This window comes from Lampetra fluviatilis, chromosome 53 (genome assembly GCF_964198595.1).
Source record: "Lampetra fluviatilis chromosome 53, kcLamFluv1.1, whole genome shotgun sequence".
Lineage (NCBI taxonomy): Eukaryota > Metazoa > Chordata > Hyperoartia > Petromyzontiformes > Petromyzontidae > Lampetra > Lampetra fluviatilis.
The window spans coordinates 638,477-665,251 of record NC_136327.1 but is presented as its reverse complement, the minus strand read 5'-3'; the positions used below and the strand labels follow the sequence as shown (position 1 = coordinate 665,251).

The 26,775-nt window shown below is 51.0% G+C and overlaps 2 protein-coding genes across 4 annotated transcripts; both read left to right on the top strand.

The window, feature by feature from the left end:
- Positions 1–335: 335 nt before the first annotated feature.
- Positions 336–11,273, top strand: LOC144949226 (gamma-secretase subunit APH-1A-like). Its single transcript, XM_078879121.1, has 7 exons — positions 336–1,056; positions 2,670–2,840; positions 3,823–3,896; positions 4,971–5,093; positions 6,367–6,494; positions 7,407–7,530; positions 8,613–11,273. Exons 1-7 carry the CDS (start codon positions 944–946, stop codon positions 8,675–8,677), a joined length of 798 nt encoding a protein of 265 aa, XP_078735247.1. The 5' UTR covers positions 336–943; the 3' UTR covers positions 8,678–11,273.
- Positions 11,274–13,035: 1,762 nt separating this feature from the next.
- On the top strand, positions 13,036–26,726 carry MPHOSPH10 (M-phase phosphoprotein 10). 3 transcript variants are annotated; one of them, XM_078879118.1, is made up of 12 exons: positions 13,036–13,170; positions 14,043–14,290; positions 14,475–15,061; positions 15,852–15,985; positions 17,542–17,731; positions 18,697–18,838; positions 19,582–19,649; positions 20,677–20,814; positions 21,238–21,339; positions 22,058–22,165; positions 24,563–24,793; positions 25,210–26,726. In XM_078879118.1, exons 1-12 carry the CDS (start codon positions 13,088–13,090, stop codon positions 25,357–25,359), a joined length of 2,181 nt encoding a protein of 726 aa, XP_078735244.1. In that variant the 5' UTR covers positions 13,036–13,087; the 3' UTR covers positions 25,360–26,726. The 3 variants fall into 3 exon arrangements, with proteins under 3 accessions (XP_078735244.1, XP_078735242.1, XP_078735241.1); XM_078879116.1 differs by having other exon boundaries at positions 21,235–21,339; XM_078879115.1 differs by having other exon boundaries at positions 21,229–21,339.
- Positions 26,727–26,775: the final 49 nt, after the last annotated feature.

Genomic DNA, 26,775 nt, shown 5'->3' with positions numbered 1-26,775 from the left:
GACACGGCGCCTTCGCGACCGCCTGGCGCTGGAAAAATGCCGCGAATACAAAATATGTAACATTTATAATACTGTAATAAAATATGTTCTTATTACAATACTGTAATCATGATTAAATATCTGTGGTTATGGATAAGCATTCGTATTGTTGTAACTTTCTGACTCACCCCTACTGGATATTCCTCCAGTATAAATACATATTCTGATTGTGATAGCTGCAAAAGAGCTTCATAGCTCATCGGATTTCTCGAGTTTAAAGATTCTGATGCTGTAGGGACAGCGGCACTCCGGATCCAGTGCGAGCCGGCTCCACTCCGCCTCTTCCGAGCTGCCGGCCGTCAGACGTCGCCAATGCCAGCGATGTGTAAACGCACGCGGAAGTGAAGTCCTCCGTCTTGACGATCACTCGAGCGGCAACAACACTACAAACAGCGGCAATTAATGCCGGCAACGCGGATATACGTACAACTCGTACTGCTGTCATCGCGACGGCAATCGTCGGCGAGTAACACCGACAACTTATTACCAAATGTTGTGTTGGGCTTAAATGTAATGCGACCGTGTGCCGCTGCTACTGCCGAATCTCTCGACATTGGCGCCCTAACAGCACAATTATAACCTGCAATAGATTATTATTATCAAATGTTTAATCTGAAAGCGTAGTGGACTTACGCAGCGTCAAAACAGATATTTATAAACACAGGATACACATTAAACCACTCCCCGCGGCGTGCACTCGCTGCTGCTCGAGTGATTTCCCCGTGGGTCTAGAGGTGGTGATGGTGGTACTGGACGTCTGTGAACAAAGCGCTTCATAGCTCATCGGATTCCTCCAGTAGACATACAGCTTCTGTAAGGATCGACACACTCGAGGTGGTCGTTGTGGGTTCGTGGCTTCGAGGTTGTTTCGCTGCTGGTGAGGGGAGGGGGGCGAGGAGCCGGGATGTCTCTGGGGGTGTTTTTCGGCTGCACGTTCATCGCCTTCGGGCCGGCCTTGGCGCTCTTCGTGCTGACGGTGGCCGCCGACCCGGTCCGGGTCATCATCCTCATCGCCGGGTGAGAACGACGCCTCCTCATTACTCATCATCCATCACACGCACAAAGACCGTGTCGCCTGGAGCACACTGTTGGGGCAAGTGCTGTTCGCGAGCACCTATGGAGGCCGTGGCGATGTTTACACACCGCACCAGGTACTCATTTTAGGCTGAGTCGACCTAGGGGAGGCCCAGGACCGGTTCAATTAATCGTCACCGGTGTTGGCCGTGAGCAGGAATCGAACTCGGGTCGCCGCCGGTTTTGTAGCGCTAATCACTGCGCCACCGTTCCCCCTCACATTTAGACATACAAAGACAAACACCAACATGCATACGTTAAATCATACACACCCGTCCACATATATACACACCCACACATCTATTACTAGGGTTTTGTCTGTCCAAGGACGGGTGTATTGCAGTAAATCTGAAACTTGCCAGCGAAAAGCAGATTGCGACGTGATATTTATTGTATCAATTTGTGTGCAATTAGTAAGGGCGCGGTGACACAGACCTATTTCATTTAAAGGTGATAATCCCTTGTTCATCATGACGTCCTTTTTACTTCGATGTCTCAACAGCAGCGTGACGGAGACCACGTGACGTGAGGGTGCTGCCTTGTGAGTGAGGGCTGTGAGTGGACGCCGAGGAGGGGGGAGGAGGCGCCTCGCCCCCCCTGTGGAGTGACGTCACTTGCTCATGATTATTAATGAGGGGGGGTCCATGTGGTAACCTGCTCATGAATATTAATGAGGGGGGCTGGTCGATGTGGAGTAACGTCAAGAGCGTTAAGGACGGACATTCCTGGGTGATGATCGTAGGCATGGAGATGATCAATGCCCACTGTTAACAACACGGTCCTGCATTGTATTGCAAGAACTTCCCGTGACACTGCTGACAACAGCCCATTACTATGGGCCAAGAATTACTCGGTCAGGAGTTCCCACACATCCTCAACAGTGGCCGACTTCCCCGTACGGAGTGGCGCCGCTGCCGAGGGGGCAGATTTTGCCAACTTCACCGGAGCCCCAGGCGGCGGGCAGCGGAGAGGGAGCGGGGAAGTTGGACCGGGGGAAGAGGCTTTTCGAGTCCCCACACCACGGCCCGTGCCAACCACTGCTGGCACACCCCATCTAACTATTGCAGGGCGGCCAAATAGTTTTTTTCTGCCAAGTCAGATGGATTTTAAATTAAATATACATCAATAATGATAACATTTACCCCCCCCCCCAACTCCGGGTGCACCTCTGCCAACCACGCTATGCTACAGCCCAATGCCACACTCTAGGATCCCAACAGCCACGGCTTAACACGTGCCACATGGCGTCACCAGTTCATGTAAAACCAAACTATTACTCTAAACTATTTTTTTTATTTGACCAGGTAAGGCCCGCTGAGCTACACAGCTCTTTTTCAGAAGCGACCGGGCCACTAATGATAGCTCAACGAAGTGGCTTGTCATCACGTGGAAATTTATAGCAGCCAAATACTCTAACCGTGTGTTTTTAAACGTTGTGTGTGTGTTTGTTGGGCACTAGGCTACGTGCACCCAACCTGGCACAAGTGCTGCGATGACGTGAATGTCACTTAGTGGCGAATGCTGGTCGTTGTTGTTGTTGTTGTTGTCGTGCCCAGGTCTTTCTTTTGGCTGGTGTCGCTGTTGGTGTCCTCTCTGGTGTGGTTCGTGGTCTCCGTGGTGACAGACCGCACCAATGTTCAGCTGCAGCAGGAGCTGCTCACGCTCGGGGTCTTCCTCTCCGTGTGCCTCCAGGAGCTCTCGCGCTTTGGCTACTACTGCCTGCTCAGGTACCTCCGAGCGCAGTGGAGCCGCAATGATTTGTCGATTACAGTTGGTTCATCGACGAGAAACTGCAATCGACTACTATTTGATTTTGTCTCTTCATCCTGAGAACAACTGACGAGAGGTTGACAAAACTACCCGCAGAGCGGACACCGATAGAAAGCGAGAGAAGGCAAGAGAAGGAAGCCACTGGAGCGATGCACTTTTAAATCATCTCGAAGACTCATTTCCTTAAAACTGCTTTTTATGTTTAATTTGTCGTTCATCCCCCGCACCTCCGATTAGCGCGGTTGGCTACGTACGGTGCGGAAAAAGTTCAACATGTGTACAGTGCATACGGAAGCAGAGGAAGCTGGCAGCAGCAGCAGTAAGATAATACCACAGAGTTCTGAGCTCGCTACTGGACAGGAGAAATGGACTAAAATGAAATAAAGGAGGCCTTTGCGCAGCAGTGGGAAGTTGCAGTTTGACAACAAATTGTCTCGTGGTCGATTACGCAGCTCCCTTTTATAACACGGCAACTGCCTCCACATTTTGCCTCCTGAAGACAAGAAACCCCCTGCGAGCCACGTCCGGCGTGACGCGGCCGATGAGTCGCTAAGCCACGTCCATCACCTCCCGTCCAGCGGCACACGTTTGAAACAGAGGCGACATCTTTTCCCTCCAACTGTTCCCGTGTTATACGATTAGTCGGACAGTCGAACCGATAATCGGTATAGTAATCGATTTCTTAAGTAATCGGATTGCAGCCCAGCTCTGTTGTACAGTGAGTCCTCAAAATAACGTGGGCCGGTATACCGTGGACGTGCCACATATAACGGGATGTTGTGAGGAACGCTTAACAGTTAAAAACACACATTTTTGGAAACAAATTGAAAATCACTCTCCTGAAGCATAAAGAGCAAAGAAAGCTGTATCTGTTTAAGAATATGTATATATTTACATCCAACTAGTGACTGTTTAAACGCACTTGTGTATTTCTACCAGCCGTGCCGAGCGAGGATTGGCGTCGATTAGCATGGATGGGCAGCCTCCTATCACCACCCACCAGATGGCCTACGGTACGTGACGGAATGCTGCATTCCATGCAATGGTCATGATGGTGTTGACGAGGACAGCACTACAGAAGTTTGTGGTCGATCATCATCATCCACAATGATCATCATCATTGTCCTCCCAAAGCTGTCACCATGTCTGACGATCCTGCGATGTAACAATCCACCCATGGCACCTGCACACAAGCCGATTTCATTGCTCCATTTCGGCAGTGGACGATCCAAGGTGTGTACCGTCGCCTCCGTGGCTGCCGCTCTGTCGTTAGTCTCACCAGCCACCATCGCTTCCAGCGAGTGCAATGGAGAGGAGCAGAGGGAGATGAGAGGAGCAAGGTGGGAATGTGGGGGAGAGTAGAGTGAGATGACGGTGAGGCAGGAAAGGCGTGGATGGGAGTAGACTGAGATGAAAGAGGACAGTTATAGGAGTGTGTGGAGGGGAGTAGACTGAGATTAGAGGGGAGAGGCAGGATGGGAGTAGACTGAGATGAAAGAGGACAGTTATAGGAGTGTGTGGAGGGGAGTAGACTGAGATTAGAGGGGAGAGGCAGGATGGGAGTAGACTGAGATGAAAGAGGACAGTTATAGGAGTGTGTGGAGGGGAGTAGACTGAGATTAGAGGGGAGAGGCAGGATGGGAGTAGACTGAGATGAAAGAGGACAGTTATAGGAGTGTGTGGAGGGGAGTAGGCTGAGATTAGAGGGGAGAGGCAGGATGGGAGTAGACTGAGATGAAAGAGGACAGTTATAGGAGTGTGTGGAGGGGAGTAGACTGAGATTAGAGGGGAGAGGCAGGATGGGAGTAGACTGAGATGAAAGAGGACAGTTATAGGAGTGTGTGGAGGGGAGTAGACTGAGATTAGAGGGGAGAGGCAGGAGGGGAGTAGAGGGAGGCGAGAGGTAGGTAGGAGCTAGTCCATGACCGATCTTAAGGTCGTTGAGCACGATCTTGAACTTGATCCGGGTTTGCAATGGGAGCCGTAACGCTGAGTGTGCCGTCGCTTGTGCCCTGTCCGCCTCTGAACCGCCCCTATTCTCCCCACTCCGACTGGCCCGGTTGACACCTGTGGCTGCTCCCTCACAGCCGCTGGGCTGGGCTATGGCCTCGTGAGCGGGGCCTTCTCGGTGGTGAACACGCTGGCGCAGGCCGCGGGGCCCGGCACGGTCGGCATCCACGGTGACTCGCAGTACTACTTCCTGTCGTCCGGTGAGTCGTGGCAAGCGGTTTACAATTTTTTTCCCGTTCCATTTTTTGGCCCGTCTACATATATATATTTGAATCGTGGCACTGCCACTATCGTTTTGTCATGGTGAAGAAATTGGGTTGGATCAATGGCGCAGTGGTGAGCACACCGCTCTATTGACCTGGCCATCTGCGTTCAATTCCGAGCCCATGGCTAACGTCAGCAATTGATAACCAGTGATGTCGAAGCTGGCCCTGTGCCCTTCTCCCCCGCCCCCTCTGACCTTCCCTTCTTCAACCTGCACTGACCAGCATGGTGAAGTATAGTCGAAGAACCCCCATGACCAATATGGTGTGGTAAGGCCTTCAAGCAGAAGTGGGTTGTTGACACTGGGCTGTACATGTACACGTGTTGTGACAGATTCACGACTTTGTAAATAATGTAGATACAAGGTAAGAAAATATCAATTGTGACCATGAAATAATTGAATCGCGAAAGGGGAGGGTGGCTAATCATTTCACCTCTACTTAGTTGGTAGTACACAAGAGAACACATCCATTAGTAGCGAGCTGAGAGCTTCCCTAACCGCCTACTTTTATAGACTTTGATCAGAACTTAATAATTAATAATAATTTAATATATTTGCCATTTGCGCCATTCTTATAGCACAGTGTTGCCAGGAAGGTGCTCCGTGTCGCAGACCACTAGTCTGGTCGGCTGGTTGGGAGCGATCTTGCCGTGCGTCATCCCAATTGAAGTAATGTACGCGTCATCTTTTATCAAACTTGGCAAAATTTTAACCGCGATGCCGGCACACGATGGCCTGCTCCTTTTGAATGACGTCAGCAGGATCATCTGCACACGTTGGCGACGATTGACTTGCCTGTGCACGTTGCTAAATGGACAACCCCTCGTGTCCTCCTCCTGTCCATCTTACTACGACTACTATCTTTATTTGGTAAGGCCCACTCAGCTATGTAGCTCTTTTTCAGAAGCAACCTGGCCATAAATTATAGCTCGATGAACGGCTTATCACGTGGAAATTTACAGCAGCCGAATACTCTAAACGCACGTTCAGTCTAAATGTGGAGGGAAAAACCAGAGGACCTGGAGAAAAATCCACACGACCACGGGGAGAGAGAGAGACACGCAAACTCCAAGTATTGATGCGTCAGGGTAGGGATGACCTCCTGCATATCGGGTGAGGTAATTAACATCTCGGCAACGTGGCGCCCGGTTGCGAGATGTTAACTACCGCACTTGTGTTCATCTCCCCCCCCACCCTCCCCCCACCAGCATTCATGACTATGGCGCTGGTGCTGCTCCACACCTTCTGGGGACTTATCTTCTTCCACGGCTGCGAGAAGCGGCGCTGGGTGGCGGTGTCGCTTGTCGTGGGCTCTCACTTCCTCGTCTCTGGGCTGGTGGGTCACGCCGGTCACGCCGGTCACGCCGGTCACGCCGGCACGGAACTTACCGAGAACTCTGGACGGTGACGTGGCCTGGCGGGACGTACCGCGCTCGCCGATTGTTGCGGACGGTTCGGGGTTCGAGTCCTGGGGGCCGCCCCGGTGAATTCCTGCGGTGTGTTGTTAACCGTGAAGATAATATAACTACTATGTGCCGTCTGCTTTCCCAGTGGACGTTAAGATCCCGTGACACCATCCGAAAAGAGTAGGGCCATCGTGTGCCAGTGTCATGGTCCAAATTTGAAAAACGAGCTGCAAATTAGTCAACTGGGATTGCACACAGCAACATCGCTCCCTGCTATGAAACTACCCCAGACTGCGTGAAACAACGCCTTGCACCATAAGGATGGCACCAATACCATACGTACTCAATAATTATAATCATAACAGAATAACAATTTCCATTTATCTGAGCAGCTCAAAGTGGCAAACATCTCACTTCAAGAATTCCATGGACTTGCAATAGTCTATCATTAACATTTAATAAACATACCCACGCCTTTTCTTCAGTGCAGCATTTAGGTGCCCTGCAGCAGGTGACCCCCCACTGGCACTGGCAGCCATCCCTGTGAGGCACAAGGTGAATGCTGCACTGGCCAGCCATGTGGGCATAGTCTGCCAGTTGAGGGCAATGTTGTTGCAAGGTGGTTGTCCCAGTTTGTGCTATTGGTGTTGCTGAGTGCTGACTTATCTTGTCATGTTATATTAATACATTGTCATTGTCATCACCATTGTTATCATCATCATTATTATCATCATCATTATCATTTTATTATGCTCTCAGCTTTTGATTCCACAATGTTTTATCCACCCCTTTCCATGGATCAAGTTAGCAACTTGCTCCTCACCGTCCGCACTGCCCCACAGACCCTGCTGAGCCCGCTGATGACGTGCGGCCTGCCCGTGGCCTACACCGTCCTGCTGGTCATGGCCGTGTGGGCGTTCTACGCGAGCGGAGGGTCCCTCCACAGCCTCAAGCGTTGTCTCACCTGTAAGACGTAGCCCTTCCCTCGCCCACGGCCCGCCTCTGGCGCTGTGACACGGCCCCAGCGCTAGAGCGTGGGCCGCTTTGTTGCAGTGGTTCGCCGTCGAACCCGGCAGGCCGCCCTGGTTATTGCCGCCGACGCATTAATCCGTAAAATGCGCGTTGTTTGTTTCACGGTGGAGCTTAAAGATTCCGTGAAATCTTTTGTAAGGAGAAGGCCAGTATGTGCCGGCATCATGGTCCACATTTTTACAAATTATAAAAAACTAGCGGGAAGTACCCGGCGTTGCCCGGGCGAAAAAGACAGACACACGCATCGACTTGCACACTTACAGACATTGACCCACACACACAAACACATAGACTTACACACACACACACGCACATATGGACTCACACACACAGACATCGACTTTAGATACACACACATGGAGTTACACACACATATCGACGTACACACACTCACACACACATACATAGACTCACACACACACAACGCCCTACACACACACATATGGACTCCAAATTATAAAAAAATAACCGGCAAATGACTCGATTGGGATTACACGTTGCAAGCAACATCACCCCCTACTGGGAAAATACTAAAAACTGTGACACACGGTGCAAATAGAAAATGTACTCAAGTGTTATTGTTATTTTTGTGACGTACAGCCCTTTGTCAAGCCCGTTGGATGAAGTAGACGCACGAGAATGCACACGTGTACACAAAGACACTCGCACACACAAACACACGGACACAACACGTACAGCTATAGTGAGGGGGGTGGGGGGGCAGCTTCGTGTGTCTTTGTGTGCTCACGAACCTTCATCTCTGGATCGAGCAGTGGAGCGTCACTCACAAGCATGGGCGCAATCTGCCCTGCGCCAGCATTTCATTCAAGTTCGGTCTGTGTTGCACGTGTGCGTCTGTGTTGCGTGTGTTGCGCGCATGCATCCGTGTTGCGCGCATGCATCCGTGTTGCACGTATGCATCCGTGTTGCACGTATGCGTCTGTGTTGCGTGTGTTGCGCGCATGCATCCGTGTTGCACGTATGCATCTGTGTTGCGCGTGTGTGTCTATTTCCAGGCAAGCAGCAGTGGGAGCGGGTGCCCTTGCTGTATGGCGACCCGCAGGACGACAGGGTCGACTAGCAGCGGCGCTGCTGCTGCTGCTGCTGCGGCGTCTCCGTCGAGGGAACCTGTACCGGGAAATTCCTTTTTGGAGCGCTTTGTACCACAATGCACCTGCATATTCATGCGTGGGTGTGTGTGGATGTGTGTCATTCTCAGACTAATGCCCATTTGTAGGCCGGTGCCGTGCACACCTTGTGCCGCACAGGGACAGCTGCCAATGGGGGGGCCCATACTGCAAAAGGGCATTGGACTGGTCGGAATGAGATGCGTGATTGCTAAGGCCCTTACAGCTTCTGTCTTGGCTGTACGTGCAAATGCTCTGTGGGAAGTCAATAGTAGCTGTTCAAAGATAACCACTCTGAAAATATCTTGTTGGAGCACAAACGCACTTTGACTTTTATGATAGCTGCTTTGAAGTGACATTCAGCTCCAGTAAAATTATGCTAATTCTGTGGTAGAGTCTGCGCCGACATTTCTGAGATATCATGAGTCTGAATCCAGGAGTCTACCACCATGGGATTAGCTGAAGTTATCAAGTGTAGATAATTGATGGGCTAATCCCGATTACCATTGGCTTTCTAAAAATATGACGTGTTGAATAGTTTTTCACTTAAATTGTCTTATTCCAACCCTGAAAATGTAAAGTATTGGTTCACTTGTCATGCCAGGAACACTTTTTGCAGGTCATATAAAAGGTGTGCTTGTCATGATTAATGAGTCTCGAAGTGCTTTCAGAAGTACATTTTGTACATCATCGTCTGGGACTGTTCTCTGACACTGTCTGGTGCACTGCTCGCTGAAAACCGTCCGAATGTGAATGTCTTCTTCCTGTGACATGACACTAAAACATAATTGGGTAACCAAAGGCAGAATAGAACAGCACAACTCCAAAGCTCTCTCTCCATAGGCGAGTGGGAAGGTGGCTCTTACTTTGTGCCCTCACCCTGTCAGGCTTGGGCCCATGAGGCTGAGCTCAAGGTCAGGAGCCCCACGGTGACATGTGATCTGCCCACCCGAGCACTATCCAGGCTCGTCCCTACTTGGCTTTCTGCAATCTGACTAGATCAGCTGCATTCCGAGTGATTTTGATCACAGGCGCAGGTTATGTTCGGCTATTTACAATTAAGTCTCTTACCGTTTTTACCAGGTATTTGTATGTATGTTGAACTTATTTCACACCGTACGGAGTCAACGGTGATAATCTCACTTCCAGGTGGATTTTTAACACAAACACCGCCGCCTGAAATTTAAACTTGGCAAGTGACGTCACGGCACACATTTGATTTCTGTCTTCGCCGACGTTGCGCACAACAAACAAGTCGAGGCGTGTGTAGGGGACACGGTGACACCGAGTTGAACTGACTGAGGTCACACGCGACGAACGCCTCAGTAGCCCCACCCCTGACCGTACGTGGCTCCGAGCCGGGTCCAGATGTTTTGCGAGTCCAGCGTATCGTGGTTTGGTTCCGGCAAATAAGAGGAAAGCCAACTGGACCGTTAGGACCCCTGCGCTGGCTTGATTCGGCTCGGATGTACCGGTGGGAAAGGGGTTGAAGGCGGCCACGAGTTGAATTGCCGCTCGGTAAGTAAAGAAAACCACTCTGGGTGCAAGTCCCAAAGCACAGGCGGAATGTTTTGCATTACGGGACCACAGTGCCTATGTACTTGTTGCAACAGTTCAGTTGCGCCAGAAACAACGTGTGTTCTTGTCATGGCCGTGAGGGTACGCATGGCAGATGGATCGGTGCCAGCACGACGATGGCATTCAAATGAAGTGCGCGGAGCTCTTGAACGATTGTTTTAAACGAGACGATGACCACGATGATCATGATGATGTGCGGTATAGTGGGTGTCGGGTTGGTATATTTTTTGAGCAAACCTTTTTAAGAAACGTGCGGCAGTGTTTTGAGTTATAGAGACGCGGTCGTGGATTTAATGTCCTGTTAAAACCAGAACACTGAAGACGTGACTTTTGTAGAAGAGATGTTTTTTTTATGGGACAAAGTTTGGACGAATGTTTGCCTTTTCTGCTACAAGTTCAAGTTGATTTTACCTAACCGAGGGAGAACTTTAAAGAGACCAGAATAGTCTCATGTGCAAGAGTGACCTGGGGCATGTCTAGCAGTAGGGGGTGATGATTGTTACGTATAATCCAGATTGAGTAATTTGTGGTGTCATTTTTGAACTTTTTTTAACGCGAGGCGGATGGCACATAGTATTATATTACAACTGCTGTGATTGGGGGGTGTTCTAGTACATTGTAGTGCAATTGTGCATATTCATACAATTTGTGAAGAAGACCAAATGACTTAGAATATATGGTTTTTCACAAACTGAAATATAGGGTGATTTGTTGAATTGGTAGTAGTTCCATACTTTTGTGTGTAAAAGTGGTGTATATAATGCACTATGCATTGCATTTGGCCATGGCAATGCAATGGATTACAGGTATACACTAACACAAGTGATTTGTTATTGATTTATTAACCAAAGTATAATTGAATTACAGTATCATTTAATTATTAGACAACGGGGTGATGTTTCATTGCCATATTTTTGTTGTATACAGGACGCATACACAAGATGTGTTGGTAAATAAACTGATGGCTCACTTGATGTGTTCCGTGGCACTTCTTACATCTGTCTATTGCAATATTTTATCCAGTAAAATTAATTTGTATTTTCCCCGTTCACTACAGCAGACAATGCACGTTATGTTTGAATACCAACTAACTCAACTCTCCTTGCGTGTTATTTGGCGATGCTGCTGCTGCTGCGTTGTCAGTGGTACACACAAGCACAGCAACAACAATTACTCAGCACACTCGTCAGTATAACACGGTGGTGGCGGTGGTGGCCTTTCAATAAAAATGTAATCGGCGACGTTTCCGGCAATGCTTTCGGGCAATCGCCCTTCGCTGCCTCTCCGTGTGCTGGGGGGTTTGGGGGGGGGGTGTTTTTGATGTCTCGACAGAACAGGGATGTCTACACTTGTGGCACTGAGTCTGGGGGCTGGATTCACATCTAGTCGAAGAGACATCGGTGACAACACATTGTATCTAGTAGACTGTTGATGTACGAGGTGGCGAGAAGTTCTCTCTCGCCTGGTGTACAGGAGGAGGTCGTGGGCTCGATCCCGACCCCGACGCTGTTCGGAGTTTGCGTGTCGCTCTCCGTGGTCCTTTGCGATTTTCCCCTCCACATTTTTTCACGCGCGTTTCAAGAATTTGGCTGCTATAAATGTCCACGTGACCAGCGTGTTCTGTTCCAATTGGCACGTTCTGTTTATGTAACAAACCTTACTCATTGGCTGTGGCGGCTGGTGGCGGGTTTAACGACACATTTATATTTCCACGCGATCGAATCCAAACAAAACAACTTAGATTTTGAACACCAGAGGAGGCAGAAACCTGGATTCGATCCCAGCTTATCGAGCCAGAGGGCACTTTAGCCAGCTCAGTCTCTCTACCGCATGGCCTCTGAGCATCAAACTCGGCATGCTCGTCAACAGCACTGCCTTGACACAGCACCAGCTGTGCACCAGCTTCACCAGCCGGCTTCGCCCGAGACTTGGATTCTTGTCTTGGATTAATACACGGCCGACGTGGAGGGTGTGGGGGATGCGTGACGTCACAAGGCACACTGCGTGACGTCAGCAGGCACACTGCGTGACGTCAGCAGGCACACTGCGTGACGCTGCCGCATGCGGGTGACATCACAGATGTGACGTCACCGCTCACTTGCCGTGCAAAATATATCCATTCTTTGTTTTTTTTTACACTTAAGCGGTTGTGCTTTCGCTACGTTGTCCCCACCTGAAGAAGGACGCTTGTGTTGCGCCCTAAACGTCGTGATTTAATTTAGTTTTAATTTATTTCATTTGTTTTTTACCTACGTGACTTTACAAAAAAAAACAAAGAGTATGAATCATTGCAGTCACGAAAGCTTCAAATCTAGAATATATCCATTATTGCGCCCCCCGCCCAAAAAAATACAAAAGTCGATTTTATACGTTTTGCATTGTGTACAGTCTGGAAGATACCCACGTGCCAAATTTCAAGTTTGTTGCATGTCGGGAAGTATGCTAAACATTTCGAATAGACACACATTCACAAATTTCCATTTTTTTTATATATAGATACTGTCATCGTCGACGTATCGGGCAATGTCCCTTCTTGAGGGCACGTGATATTTGTTTTTAGGTCAAGGCGGTGTGTTGAGCTGTAGTTAATTGTGCCTGTGCACCACTGCGAACCCACACGCAGCATCACGCGATCAACGACCACTGAATGGTCTTCACATCAAGTCGACGCATTATAAAATCGCGTTTCCCCTCCACAGTTCACGTTTTGTCTTCAGCGCGGCCCCGTACTGCCCCACCACCCCCCACCACGCCCCACGTGTTCCCCGCGACTCCACGTGGGTGTCATGGCAGCGCGCGTGAGCGCGGGGCTCCGCAGGGCCCGGCTCGTGCTGAGTCGCTGCACCGCCTCGCCGGAGCTCTTCCTGGGGTAGCCGCAACCCCCTCGACCTCGTCCGCCCTTCCTGCCTTCCTTGGCTTCATTCCGCTCGCTCGCTCACTCGCTCGTCGGTTGGTTCGTGGCCGCGAGCGCTCAGCGCGCTGGGGCTGTTGACTCGTGCGTTCGCGGGGCCTCGCTCAGACCACGGCTCCCTGGTTCGCGCTTAGATCGACTTAAATGATTAGTAACCGATTGCCGGTGTATGTGGACGTCAGCGTTGGGGAGACAAAGATTGCCGGGCCTTTTGGTCGCACCACTCCGCTTTGTGAAGGCTCACACAAACTCGCATGTGAAGGCCTTGGCTTAAATGTGTGTTCGGTCAGAGCACTTGCCCCGACAGTCTGTGTAGGCTATACGGGGGATATTTGTGTTCTCGTCTTTGTGGCGTGGAGAGAAATTGTTCTTGCACGTTGCGACACGAACGCGGGACCCAAATTCGATTCCTGGCCACGGCTAATATCATTGGCGAGAGGTATTAAGACCAGGTGCTGGGCCTAGGCACCTGGGGTGGCGTTTAAAAGAAAAACCCATCAGCACCGGGAAGGCAAAAGCGGTCGGGCGCGGTTCTCGCCACACCACGGCCTTTGTGCGCCGTGCGGGCCTTCATAGGTGCTCGCCGTAACAGCACGTTACCAGCACGTGCCTCGCCCCAACAGCCTGCTCAAGGCTGACTGCCAGTCCTCTTTGTCAGTCACCCCATAACGTCTGGGTTTGTCCCGTGACCTGCCAGCAGCGAACCTTCGACACTTGTTGTGGCCTCGCCTCGCCTAGGTCGGCACAAGCGTCGTGGGGGACATCACCGCCACTGAGCGAGTGGCTGCTCCGCGGTTGTGTTGTTTACGGTGCTGGGTGTGGACGGGCAGGGTGCAGGATGGGCTGGCGGACGAGCTACGCTCTGTCACCAAGGAGCTCTACGATCTTCACAAGGGGCACGAACTCCCCGGCTGGGCCGGGAGTCCCCTCGCCGACCTCGTCATCGACAACTTTGACGATGAGCAGATCTGGCAGGAGCTGGAGCTGCAGAACGAGGCGGCGCTCGCTCAGCTGAGACACCAAGTGACGCAGGTCCTGAGCAACGAGGACATCGTCCTTTTGCCCCAAGATGACGAAGGTGCGTTTACTTAATGCATCCGATTTGAAGTTCATGAGAACGTATTTCGGGTTGGATCGCGTAAATGTGCGTAAATGACACAGAGCTGGATTCACAAAAAGGCTGTGAAAGCCATTCGCTGTTAACGGTCGTGTTTGTAATTATGTTGCTAACGTTGAACGCGAACGTTGAAACTGACTTGCAGGGACCGAGTCTGAAGGAGATGATCCGGACCGTGATGACGACGACGATGACAGTGATATTGACGACGACGATGACGACGTTGGTAGCGACTTGAATGACAAACCGGCAAGCAGTGGGGCCAAAAAGAAACGAACCTCTGGAGCTGGTGGCGACACGGACAGTGAATCCTCCACGGAGCTAATCCCAGAAAGGGGTAAGAAGCGTGTGCGGGGTAAGACGCAGAATAAAAAACCCGATAAGAGGTCCCACGACGAGGATGATCAAGACGATGCCACTGACTCCGACGTGGACTTTGACATCGATGAACTGGAGGCGAAGAGTAAGCGGAAAGTCTCGAAGGACGCTGGGAAGGTGTCTGGAGATTTGGACGTTGAAGACGAATTCTTGAAGATCGACCAGATGGAAGCGTTTCTAGAAGCGGAGGAAAAGCGTGACGAGAGACGGAGGCTACGCGACGAGGGGAAGGCACGGAACGACTCTGATGATGATGATGAAGAAGAAGTTGACCTCTTTGTCGATCAGCTGTCCGATGATGACGACGATGATGATGACAGCGATGATGAAAAAAGCAAAACAAAAACTAAAAAGGTAAATTTCATCTTGGACTTCTTTACCCCAGTACAGTCGTTGAAAGTCAGTGGTTTGCTGTTTTTGCACGTAGTCACGGCGCTTTGCGCACTGCACTTTAAATCTGGCGTCCCGAGTTAGGTTCCTGTGTCACAGCTACCATCAGTGGCTGGTGATATCTGAACTGGGCCCGGTTCACCCCCTTAACCAACCTGCACTGACCAGCGTGTCAAGTATGGAAAAATAAAATTCCGTTTACAACTTCAGTTAACACGGCATGGGACCTTACTAAATTAATAAGTCGAAATGTATAGCAGCCAAATACTCTTAAACACATGTTTCTAAATGTGGAGGGAAAAACTGGAGGACCCGGGAAAAAATCCATGCAACCACCACGGGGAGAGCATGCAAATCTCAAATATAGAGCAGGCGTCGCGGTCGGGATCGAACTGGCGACCTCCTGTACAGCAGGCGAGGCAATTAACACAGCGTCACCGTAGCGCCCCTGATTGCGGTGAGCAACTGCATTGTTTTATGAGGCCCACTCTCCGGCAGACCCGACAGTGCGAGCCGCGCTGCTCCTGAGGCTGTCATCACGTGGCTCACATGGATGTGTAAATGACACAAACCTGCCATGTGCTAGAAGAATGAGAATTGTATTTAAAGGTGCATTTAAAAAAACAAATTTTATAACTAAAAATACTTTCTGACAGAGATGAACAGTGAACTTACCGTGTGCAGTGGTTATTGTGAAATATTTGCCGACAATTTTTGTAACGTTTTTGTCATTTTTATGTGTGCTCAACTGCAGGCCAAGAAAAGCAGCAGAGACTTAAAGTACAAGGATTATTTCACCGCAGACGGTGCCAAAGGGATAGACCCAAAGGTGGTGAAGGGGAAAAAGGTGACATTTGAAGACGAGGAGGATGAGGACTCTGAAAATATGTAAGTGCGCTCCCGAGTTTAGAGTTGCAAAGCCAACTTGCGATCATCATATCTGTCTAATCAGCTCAGGCCTCCCGTCAATCACGTGGCTTCCGTGTGGCTTCCACCACCCACCCTGAATCCCTCCCCTCTCCCCGCCGCCCGCTGTAAACACAGACGCTGCTCCGTGCAACTCGCTTCTGCTCTCTCCTTCGCTCTATTTCTCTTCCCTCCCCTCTCATCCTTGACATCTTGGCCTGGTCATTCCTGGAAACCAGGTCTCCATCGAAAATGTGTTTTTTTTTTTGCCTACTGGGTTTTACCTGTGTGCACTTCTGACACCAAATGTAGTGGGTATAAAACTTGCGGAGACTTCTCTTTTCTGGGGGCAGCACGTTTATTGTAACATAACAATAACACAAAGGGCTACGGCCCCTTCCACCCGATACTTGGGGAGATATTCCTCCGGCTAGCCTGCCTAACACTGGCTATGCTCTAGCCTCTTCACTGGTGAAGCTTTTGGCCCGACCCTAGCCAGGGGTCGGGTTCAGCCCTTTGGGCTCTTCGCTTCGGGTCTTCAGGGTGGCAGCTCCAGAGTGGCTCTTGAGTCTTCAGGTGAACGACGACTGCCGGACCTGTTCAGGGGACCGTCTTTTATACCGGATTCTGGCTCACTCCGCCCCTGGCCACTCCTCCCTTCTGGAACCGTCTGGAATGTGCCTGGGGAGTGACGTTCTCCCCCAGCCGCCTTCCTGGGGGTCTGGGGGTTTGTCCCTGTGGTCCCGAGCTGCCTTAGGGTTACCTTGGCCCAACGGCCTGACTCATCACCCTTAGACTCCCCTCTGCTCCCTGTTGACTCGAGGCCGTTATTGCAGCCTACAGGTAGTAGCAATCGCGTACAGCGCTCAACGGCTACACCTGTGCCAAAATAAAACCTCTCAATCCTACACCAATTCCCCCCCCCCTCTTCCCCGCGGTGCTCCTTCCTGCTGCTCGTCTTGAGCCGCGTCGTCTTTGTCCGTCTTGGGAACTTCCGTCCCAGTATCCCTTCCCTCTCCCTTTTTATTTGTCCATTCTTTGTTCTTGACTCTGCTCCCCCGACCGTGGTGTGCCACGGGCACGAGGTTTTATTTTAAACAGTATCAAGTATCATGGCAGCTGTGGTAAATGCCATCTCTAATTGCCTCCTATAGAAATGTTATTCATTAGCTGTGCGGTGGTGGCGCATGCCTGTAATCCAGCACTGGAGGTGAGGGTCTGTGGATCGCACACACGTTGTGAAACTCCCTTCCTGTGGGCATTGAGCTTGCCAGAAGTCAGTACTGTGCAGGAAGACCATTGCCCAAACTTAGCCTATTATTTTTTCTTTTCTTAAGGCCACTTATTGACGAATGTGAGTTTGTTGTGAACTGCGCGTGAGAAATGTTGATCGCAGTGATCCTGGCTCGCACCTCCGATTAGCACAGTTGGTTACATACGGCGCGAGCCAAGTTCAAGGTGCGTACGTACGTCTGCGGTTCACGCTGGCGAGATGCCTCCGCGCTGAGTCACCGCCATGCGTCCGCATCGCCGCGCAGGGAGTACGACCTGGAGGACGTGGAGGAGGGTGGCGAGGGGCCGCAGGTGAAGCAGGCGAAGCAGGCGCTTCGCTCGGATGTCCTCTCCGACGACAGCGAGGGGGAAGACGTGGAGGACATCTTCGGAGGGAAGAAGAACGCGGAGGGAGCAGAGGGAAGCCGCTCGAGCTTTGAGAAGCGCGAGGACAAGGTGACGTGCTGGAGTGGCGCGCCCCGCTGTTGTGTTTTTGGGTTTGTGCCGTGGTGTCGTGTTGTGCCACCCCACTGTACAGCAAGACCACAAACACGTTAACGGAATTGTTACAGTTTAGACTTGTCGTCTGGATGTGCGTGCTGGTGTCTTTGGACAGCGGTGGCGCAGTGGTTAGCGCTACGAACCCGGCGGCGACCCGAGTTAGATTCCCGCTCACGGCCAACACCGGTGACTATCTGAACTGGACCTCCTCTTTGTCGACTCGGCCTCACATGAGTAGTAGGGAGACAAAGGTGGCCGGGCATGGTGCTGGTCACCCACCCTTGTGAGCCATGCCAGTCTTCATGGGTCCTCTCTAATAACACTTGCCAAAAATGTTAAGGCTATAAGGGGGATCTTTGTGTGGATGTCGATTAAAATGGATTATTATGCTAACAGTGCACGCATAGAATCAAGCGTGCGATATTCGCTTGTTTATAGGTTAGATGCAGAAGGCTGTGAATGTTGTTACATTTACGCTCAAGAAGTGAAGGGGAAGTCAGGGGTAGTAAAGATCATTGTTGTCTCATTCAACACGATTCGTAGTTTTTGTTTTGGGTCCGGCTACATTCCGACTCTCCACCACCCGACACAGCCACACAGATTAAACTGTCGTGTGTGTGCACACGACATTGTTTCTCACAACCAATTTAGCAATTCGCACTTCCTCAATATGGTTTTGAGAATTGTTTTTCAATTTACTGGCGAGCCGAAACGATAATATTTGGCGTGGTGTTCAACGCGTGTACACGTGACGGTTTGTTTTGCTGCGTCGCGTGGTGAAGGGCCTTAGGACATACCTTGGCCAGATCGTATACGTGGCCTTTAAAAAATATATCTATTATGAATCGTCAACTATTGTCCATTAAAGGGCATCCCCCGGGCGATCGTTGCCTTTGCCTCTGTGCGTCTGCGTCCTGCAGCTCAAGAAGAGGATCAAGCAGCTGGAGGAGGCGGCCCTCTCGGAGAAACCGTGGCAGCTGATGGGGGAGGTGACGGCGCAGAAGCGACCGGAGAACAGCCTCCTGGAGGAGGGACTCATATTTGACCACGCCATCCGCATGGGTGCGTTGCGATGTCTCGATCGCTGGCGGATCCAGGGGGGTTTGATGATGGCGTTCGTAGTGGCCCTGTTTAAAGAGGTTGACGTTTTGCCCCCCCACCCCCTCACCCCCTGCTGTGTTGCTGTTGATGCTGCTGTGGCTGTGGTTCTTTTCAGTGTTTTTTGTCGTTTTCCTCAATCTCATTCCATTGCGCTATCGGCGTCGCGTCATGAGACTAAGAGAACCCCTTCGGAACGCTCGCAGAGTTAGAGAACGGCCCGCAGAAGTGGATACCACAGAGCTACCTCTGACGTCAAGTCGATGTTTTTAATTGTCACATTTGGATTTTAACCAAAATTGTGTTTATTATTTAGATTACGGTTTACTCAGAAAAGCATTAATGAGCCTCATGGCTCTTTTTCAGGTGGGTCCTGTAATGTTTTCACAGTCCGGGGCGATGATTTCTATGCATATTCCAATAAAGTAATTTGCTCGTCGTTCTTAAAAAATGTGGAACATGATGCCAGCACACGATGGGCCCACTCTTGCCTCTGACGTCGCGGGATCTTTAACGCCCGCCGTGACGCCGACGGCGTGTCGTAGTTTTACGGTTAACAACACGCCGCGGTAACGATCGGGGCGGCCGCTGGATTCTAATCGTGAACGTCTGTCACAAGCGGCGCCCGGGGCCATGCCACTGCCCACTCGTGGAAGACAACAACAACAACAACCCCCTTGCCTCTCCCTCCCTCCCTCTGTCTGCAGCCCCGGTCATTACGGAGGAGACCACCATGAAGCTTGAGGACCTCATTAAGCAGCGGATAAAGGATCAGGTGAGCCGTGTGCCGTCATCGTCCGACACTCGCGACACCCGAGTCACCCAGTTCAATCACAAGCTGCTGTAAATACGTTGATGGGTTTGTATGCGAGTCTATGGGCTGTCTACGTGAAGATCTAATGTGTAAGCTTATGGATGTGCATGTGAATAGGGTTGCCGCATTTCAGGGGTGGACCCGGAAAGTCCGGGAATTGGCATCTGTGTTTGGGTGGCCGGGATTGATTTATTCCAGAGATGTGGTACCGGTTTTATTGCAGCAGTGTCCTGTACAATTTTGATGATAGACCTAGGCTGACTGAGAAATATATCCGTGTTTGGTCGACAGTGGAAAAGGTGGCAATCGTAGTGGTTGAGCGTGGTTGGCATGGGCCCCGATGCACCTCCCCGTCTTTGTAGCCCGGCATCATTGACCTCTGTGTGTCGATGGGTCTCTGTGGAACTCATTGGTGCTCCGGCTGAGTCCATCAGCACATTGTGTTCCGTGGAGGGGCGGTGTCGATGCCCGGATCCCACGGTTTCCCTTCTAGCACTTGTAGCGTTGTCACTGTTCACGTGGACCTCACTCCTTTACCCAGCAGACACTGGCGGTTTCGGCTCCTCCACACTGTGTTGAACCATCACAGCAACACACACCCAGTCACACACCCACTCCCCAACTCACTCCCCCACTCATCCACTCGTACTGCCACTCACCCATTCACTCCTCCACTCACCGCACTACAGGTCACCTCCCTTCTCTTTTCCTTCTTCCCTTGCACTGCACCACTTGGGAATTCCGTCCCCCCATATCTTTCCCCCCAAGCTCTTATCACAATAACCTTGCTCAATTCAAGCAGGGTGTCACGCTCTCACCTGCTACGACTTCGATAATAGCGATGGTAGCCGCTGGCCGATAGACATTTGGGCCATCGGACCTCTGCTTGGCAAACTCTGTAAAGAAATGCAAACGGATCTCGGCCGTGGCGGCCCGGCTCGCTGACCTGGCCGCACGCGGTCACTCGCCCTCCGCCGGTTCTGTGCAGGCGTGGGACGACGTGGAGCGCAAGCACAAGTCCAAGGAGGAGGCGTTTGAGTACAAGAAGCGCGTGGTGCTGGACCAGGAGAAGAGCAAGCTCAGCCTGGCCGAGGTCTACGAGCAAGAGTACCTCAAGCAGGTGGAGGTACGGAGACGCGGAGAACCGCTGGCGGCCGTCCCCTTGCGCTGGGATCGACCCGCGGGCTTGTTTGGTTATTTTTGGTTATTTTGTTTCAGCAAGGTAAGAACTGTGAGAGAGGGAGAGCAGGGTGAGCCTCGTTTGCCAGTGACCCTAGGTCACTGAAAATGATAAAGTCGAACCAAATCGAGTAAAGTACTGCAATTAAGCAAACATAAATTAGAAAAAAAAACTAAAATATTGTCAGTGTACAGCACTCCGACTGACCCTAGTCAACTAACCAATCAGACGCGAGTATTCACCCTCGCACTCACCCTGGCCAGCCAATCAGACGCGAGTACTCACCCTCCCACTCACTGGCCAGCCAATCAGACACGAGCACTCGCCCTCTGAACGACTCTCACCCATCCCCCTCTCTAGGAGAAGGAGGAGGAGGAGGAGAACCCGAAGCACGTGGAGATCAAGAAGATGATGGACACCCTCTTCCTGAAGCTCGACGCACTCTCCAACTTCCACTTCATGCCCAAGCCGGTGAGAGAGTGAGGACGTCCCGTGGCAGTCGGAGCGCGCGATGAGCGCGATGAGCGCGATGAGCGCGATGAGCGCGATGAGCGCGATGAGCGCGATGAGCGCGATGAGCGCGATGAGCGCGATGAGCGCGATGAGCGCGATGAGCGCGATGAGCCACTTCCGAGTGTGCTCGTGGTGCGGCGTGCTCAACGGCTCGTGTTGGACATTCTCTCTCTGCATGTGCCAGTCTGTGTGTAAGCAACAGCACTGGGGAGACAAAGGCGGCCGGGCGTGGTGCTGGCCACCCATCACCCTCGTGTGCCGTGCCGACCTTCATAGGTTGCCCCAAAAGCATTTTAATTGCTACGTGGGGGATCTTTGTCTTTGTGTTGTTGCTGAGCAGCAGCGCAGCGATTGGCGCATGAGCTACGAACCAACCCGTGTTCGAGTCCTGCTCATGGCCAACATCGCTGACAAAGATTTGAACTGGGCCTCCCCTAGGCTGACTCGGCCTTCAATAATAAGTACCTGGTGCGATGTGTAAACTGGGGAGACAAAAGCTTCCGGGTGTGATGCTGGTCACCCACCCCCTCGTGCGGGACCGTGTTGGCCTTCATAACTGCTCGCGAACAGCACTTGCCCCAATGGCCTGTTGAGGCTGCACAGGGGATCTTTTCTTGGTTGCTGACGCCCCCCCCCGCCCGCGTGTTTGTGTACGCGTGCCGTGACGACCCCGCAGCCCGTGCCGGAAATGAAGGTGGTGGCGAACGTTCCGGCTATCACCATGGAGGAGGTGGCACCCGTGAACATGAGCGATGCGACGCTCCTCGCTCCCGAGGAGATCAAGGTTCGTGTGCGCACACACACACGCGTACACAACAGCTACAACAGCCGCCATTCGCCACTTAAGTGGAGGTGATGTCACCACGGCGCTTGTGCCAGGCTAGGTGCACTTTGAGGCTACGTGATGTGTCGAAGGCTCGCTGGCAGGATGTCACGGCACAGACCCAGGTGCTTTCAGCTCGTTGTGAGCGTCGCCCCTCTGTCCTCCACTCTTGTTTGATTGCAACTGCCGACAACTGCCCAGTAGCGTCCTTAACGAGCCTCCTTCAATAGAGGCCGATCTTGACACCTCTGGTAAGTCTTCTGCAAGTCCACTCAGCTCCACATATTCCTGTAAAGCATCAGCCCATCTCTCTAGCCCATGCTGCACCTGTTTAGCCCCCTCTATCCGGCCTAACACAGGCTGTTTGGGCATGCGGTGGCTGGGCATACGGGCTTCGCGACCCAGCCAACGCAGCCTTGCCTGCTGGAGGAACTTAGTGATGCGACTGTGTTTAGATCTTTCAAGGATTTGTGAGCTCACATAATCCAGTCTGGTTATGCCCAGGATGGATCGTGGACAGGGCAGCCTGAGTGTTTCAAACCGGTGTAGATGTTCCATTAGAGGGACCCATATTTGCAAGCACAGAGAAGGGAGGGCATAACTGTGGGTAAGAATACCAAAAGCTTTGTGTGGAGTGACAGACCAGGTAGCATGCACATAGCGTTATGCAGCTGATAAAAGGATAATGCCTCTCGACTGATTCGGAGTGAGACCTCTGCTGCCAAACTGGAGCTGGTGAAAAGCACACTGTGGAGGTATGCAACCCTCTCCACACTCTCCACAACTCCCCTGTCAATGGGAAGTTGAGGGGTAGAGTGTGTGATCATACAAAATACCCAGGTAGGTGCTTAGTTTTGGTGGGGTCTAATGATAAGGCCCCCACCTCTTAGTCGCACACTCCCGGTTCAGCAGCAGTCTCCAACTCCTCAGAGTGAGCAGCAATTACCAGATCATGAGTATACATAACATCGTTGACTGAGAGAGGGAGCCTTCCCTTGACCGCACCCGGGCATCGGTCAGCCTCTCATTGCATCTGTACCAGCTGGAAATTCCTCTGGTACACCCATGTAATGCTCCAACTTCGTGGTCGAAAAATGTAAAAATGTCGGAGCCAGAGGACACCCTTATCATTGTGTTCCATCTATCTAACCACGAGTGGTGAGACCTCAGTGGCATCGATCTTTGTAAATGTAGTTCCATTACAAAAAACAACTCCACACACACATGTCAATAGCCCTTTTTTACAGCAGAGGCCAGAGAGCGACCGATCCAATATTTTTTTCTGTTTAAGGCGGTGTTATTGATTATTTTCAGTTTTTTTATTTGGCTTGTGCAGCACTGCCAATGCAGTATCACCACATAATCCGCTCCATTACAATGCACGTTCGAGCGTATATCTTCCCGGTGAAGGTTATTGTTAAAAAAAAAGATGAAAAACTTTTCTTGAATCTTTCCCCCCCCCAACTTTATTCGAATTGTGCAATCCACGTCACAAGATGAAGAATCTGTTTGGAACAATGCCCCCCCCCCCCCATATGTGTTGGAGAGCGGGCCCGCAAGGGACACGACAGAACTTCTGAAATCACTTCCGTGTCGATTGGTTAATTGTTTAATTCCACGCAGTAGAGGGCAGCACTTTCCCACCCACCCAGATGCAGGATTAATGTTAACCACATGGCCGCTTCAGCAATATTCTTCATTGCCAGAGCTGGAATTTTGACAAATGAACAAACTAAATGAATATAATGGGAGTTTGTGCATTCTGGTGACCAGGCTAAGAACATCATGTCGCTACGTTTGAAAACCTTGCTTAATCACAAACCTGCTTATGGGGTCTCTTCATGGGTCTCTAAAAGTGTGTGGGTCTCTACAGTTTATGGGTCTCTGATAGTCCATGGAAGTCTGTGAGTCTATGGGTGTCTATGTCAGTCCATGTGTCTCTGTGTGTGTATGGAGGGGTCTGCATTGTCTGGGCTGAGACCATCAACTCGCTGCACTTGAGAACCCGGGTGAATCCCTTGGCAGCGGACAGCTGGATTCCAACGCAGAATCTCAGCAGTGCTGCCTCGGCGCTCTGGCCCCTGATGAGGCCACAAGGCGGCCATGTTTTCAGCCTCACGTCTAAGCATTTACAGAACCCACGCGAAGTAGCGTGAGGATGACCTATGGATGGACTGGTCGCCACTATAAAAATTAGAAATTCCCAGCACTGGCTCAGCACTGGTTTAATGAGGGGAGCAGCTGAAACCCGCATTAAAATCCTGGATCTCAGCGACTTGCGCGGTATGCCCATTGCTCCCGGCCACTAAAAATAAAACCCACGAATTAAAACCTTGCAAACGCTTGCATTGGCTTCAGGAGAAGAAGAAGGGCGGCGAGGAGGTAGGCGACCTGGAGAAGACGGCGTCGCAGCGCAAGCGCGAGCGGCGCCTCAAGAAGTCGAGGAAGCGCTTGAAGCAGCGCGAGAGGCAGCGGCGGCAGAAGGTGCTGGAGGAGAAGAAGCCGGGGCTCACGGGCAAGATCGGCAAAAGCAGCGCCGAGCACAAGCTGCAGCAGCTGACGCGCGAGGGCAAGGCCTCGCTGCTCAAGGTACACGGCGGGGCGAGTGACGTACTGTTTGTTTTGCCCTCTGGACTATTCCGAACTCCCCCTGCCCCGGGGGTCCTTCCCCCACACCTCCGATTAGCAGGTTGGCTACGTACGGTGCAAAAGAAGTTCTAAATACATACAGACATGTATACGTCAAAATACTTTATATTTGAGATGAGTTTCAGATTAAACATTTTCACATTTTCTGGCACATTCCGGGTGGTTTGGCGATTTGGTCTTAGGCCAGTGCTTTATATGCAGAGTAGTTATTATTACGCTGCGTTTTCACGACCCAGGACACTTGCGTATGACAGTCGGAATTTAAGACAGCCCCACGGATCCGCACGGCTGGTGACTCGTGTTGTCTCGTGTCGACTTGTGCCCTGTGTGTGTGTGTGCGCGATCCACAACTTCAGGACGAGGGTAAGGGGAAAGCCCTGCGGTCGTCGCAGGCGTTCTTCACTCAGCTGCAGGAGCAGGTCCGAACGCAGGTGAAGGGCGACAAGGCCAAGGGGTCGCGCAAGACGACAAAGTCGAAGGTCTCTGCCTCCAAGCTGAAGCTCTGAGCCCTTTGGCATTTTTTATTTTGATTTCTCTGGAATAAAGACCAGGCAAGAGTTCTGCCACTGGGTTTTAAAAAGGTTTCATCGTACTGTCATTGATGCTTGTTTTTTCATCACTGTTAATAAGATGAGTACTGTTTTTAAAACGATTGCATCGCGAAATGCGCTGTGGTTAAGAGTTCTCGTGAATGTGATATGTACGATAGGTTTAGGGTGCCACGCTATCGACTTTGATTCCCTGGCACGGCGAACATCAGTGGCGAGTGACATCTGAAGTGGCTCCTCCTGGGCCTCCCCCACTTTCACCAACCTGCCCCGACTGGTATGAAGTATGGTCAAACAACCCCAATGGGGAGGCCATGCAGCAGTGGATTTCTAAGGCTGTGTATAGGATTTAGTAATTACATAATTTTTATTTTATTTATACCTCAGCCACACCCACTTTATTGGTATATTGTGGGAAAGTTGAAGTCGTGTAGGCAACTGGCCAACTCCACCAACTTGCGAGGCATGGCTCAACCATATGCCCCTTGGATCAAAAAAACCCTTTGTAAATTATTTCCATTGTCTACAGGTATGGAGTCTTTCATAATACAGCTTGTTTTTAGGTTCAATTGTGTAAATGTCTTTAAACCTGCCGCAGCCAATGAGTAAGGTTTGTCACAAACTGAACATGACAATTTGTTACTAGTGCACACCGGTGTGTTGGAGAGTAAATCCACGTTTCACCAGTAATTACAACTATCATCATCAGGCGGACAGCCAGATGTGGAGAAATATTTGTTTCATTCCTTTAGAGGGATAGATGTGATGGTGTCAAGGAGTCCTTGTGTGAAGGCCAGACCCCCCCCCCCCCCCCCGGGGGGGGGGGGGGGGAGTTAATGAATGCATATAAATTCCAACTTATCAAACCCCTTCGTGCCAGTTTGCATGAACAGCCATTGACCAATCGAGTCCCAGGGCCAATTCCCTCCCTCCTCCATTCTCCTCTCCACCATTGGTGTGCAGGCTGCCTCCACTGCCCCACTGTGGGAGCCCTGAGTGCTGCCAAGGCCAACAATATGTATATTTTCAGCGGCGTACAAGGGGTAACTGAACCTTCTCGCCCAGGAACAGGAAGGGAGACTGGCTATGGTCTTGGCTCATCTTCAGCACGAGGCCATTGATCTTTTGAGTAGAGGGTTAATCGGCTTTGCCCATTTTATCAAATGGTTCATTGTACAACTGTTTAAATCCTGAAATATTTAAGGCTGTAGAGTAAACTCTGCACCTGAACACTTGTGGTAAACGCTGAAGGTTTAGACCATTCCAAAATTGGATGACTTTTTTAAATGTAACCCAATGCTTTACTGGCAACTAGATGTAAAGGCTTTTTGACGTCTCAGTTATACTTGTCAATATAAACATTTCAATACACAA

What these genes read in the sequence shown, in the direction of transcription:
- LOC144949226 (XM_078879121.1), top strand. Translation starts at nt 944, where the DNA reads ATGTCTCTGGGGGTGTTTTTCGGCTGCACGTTCATCGCCTTCGGGCCG. An exon ending in GGCTACTACTGCCTGCTCAG is followed by an intron (nt 2,841 to 3,822) that starts GTACCTCCGAGC and finishes TATTTCTACCAG; the next exon opens with CCGTGCCGAGCGAGGATTGG. An exon ending in CACCCACCAGATGGCCTACG is followed by an intron (nt 3,897 to 4,970) that starts GTACGTGACGGA and finishes GCTCCCTCACAG; the next exon opens with CCGCTGGGCTGGGCTATGGC.
- MPHOSPH10 (XM_078879115.1), top strand. Translation starts at nt 13,088, where the DNA reads ATGGCAGCGCGCGTGAGCGCGGGGCTCCGCAGGGCCCGGCTCGTGCTG. An exon ending in GCAAAACAAAAACTAAAAAG is followed by an intron (nt 15,062 to 15,851) that starts GTAAATTTCATC and finishes GCTCAACTGCAG; the next exon opens with GCCAAGAAAAGCAGCAGAGA. An exon ending in TTGAGAAGCGCGAGGACAAG is followed by an intron (nt 17,732 to 18,696) that starts GTGACGTGCTGG and finishes TGCGTCCTGCAG; the next exon opens with CTCAAGAAGAGGATCAAGCA.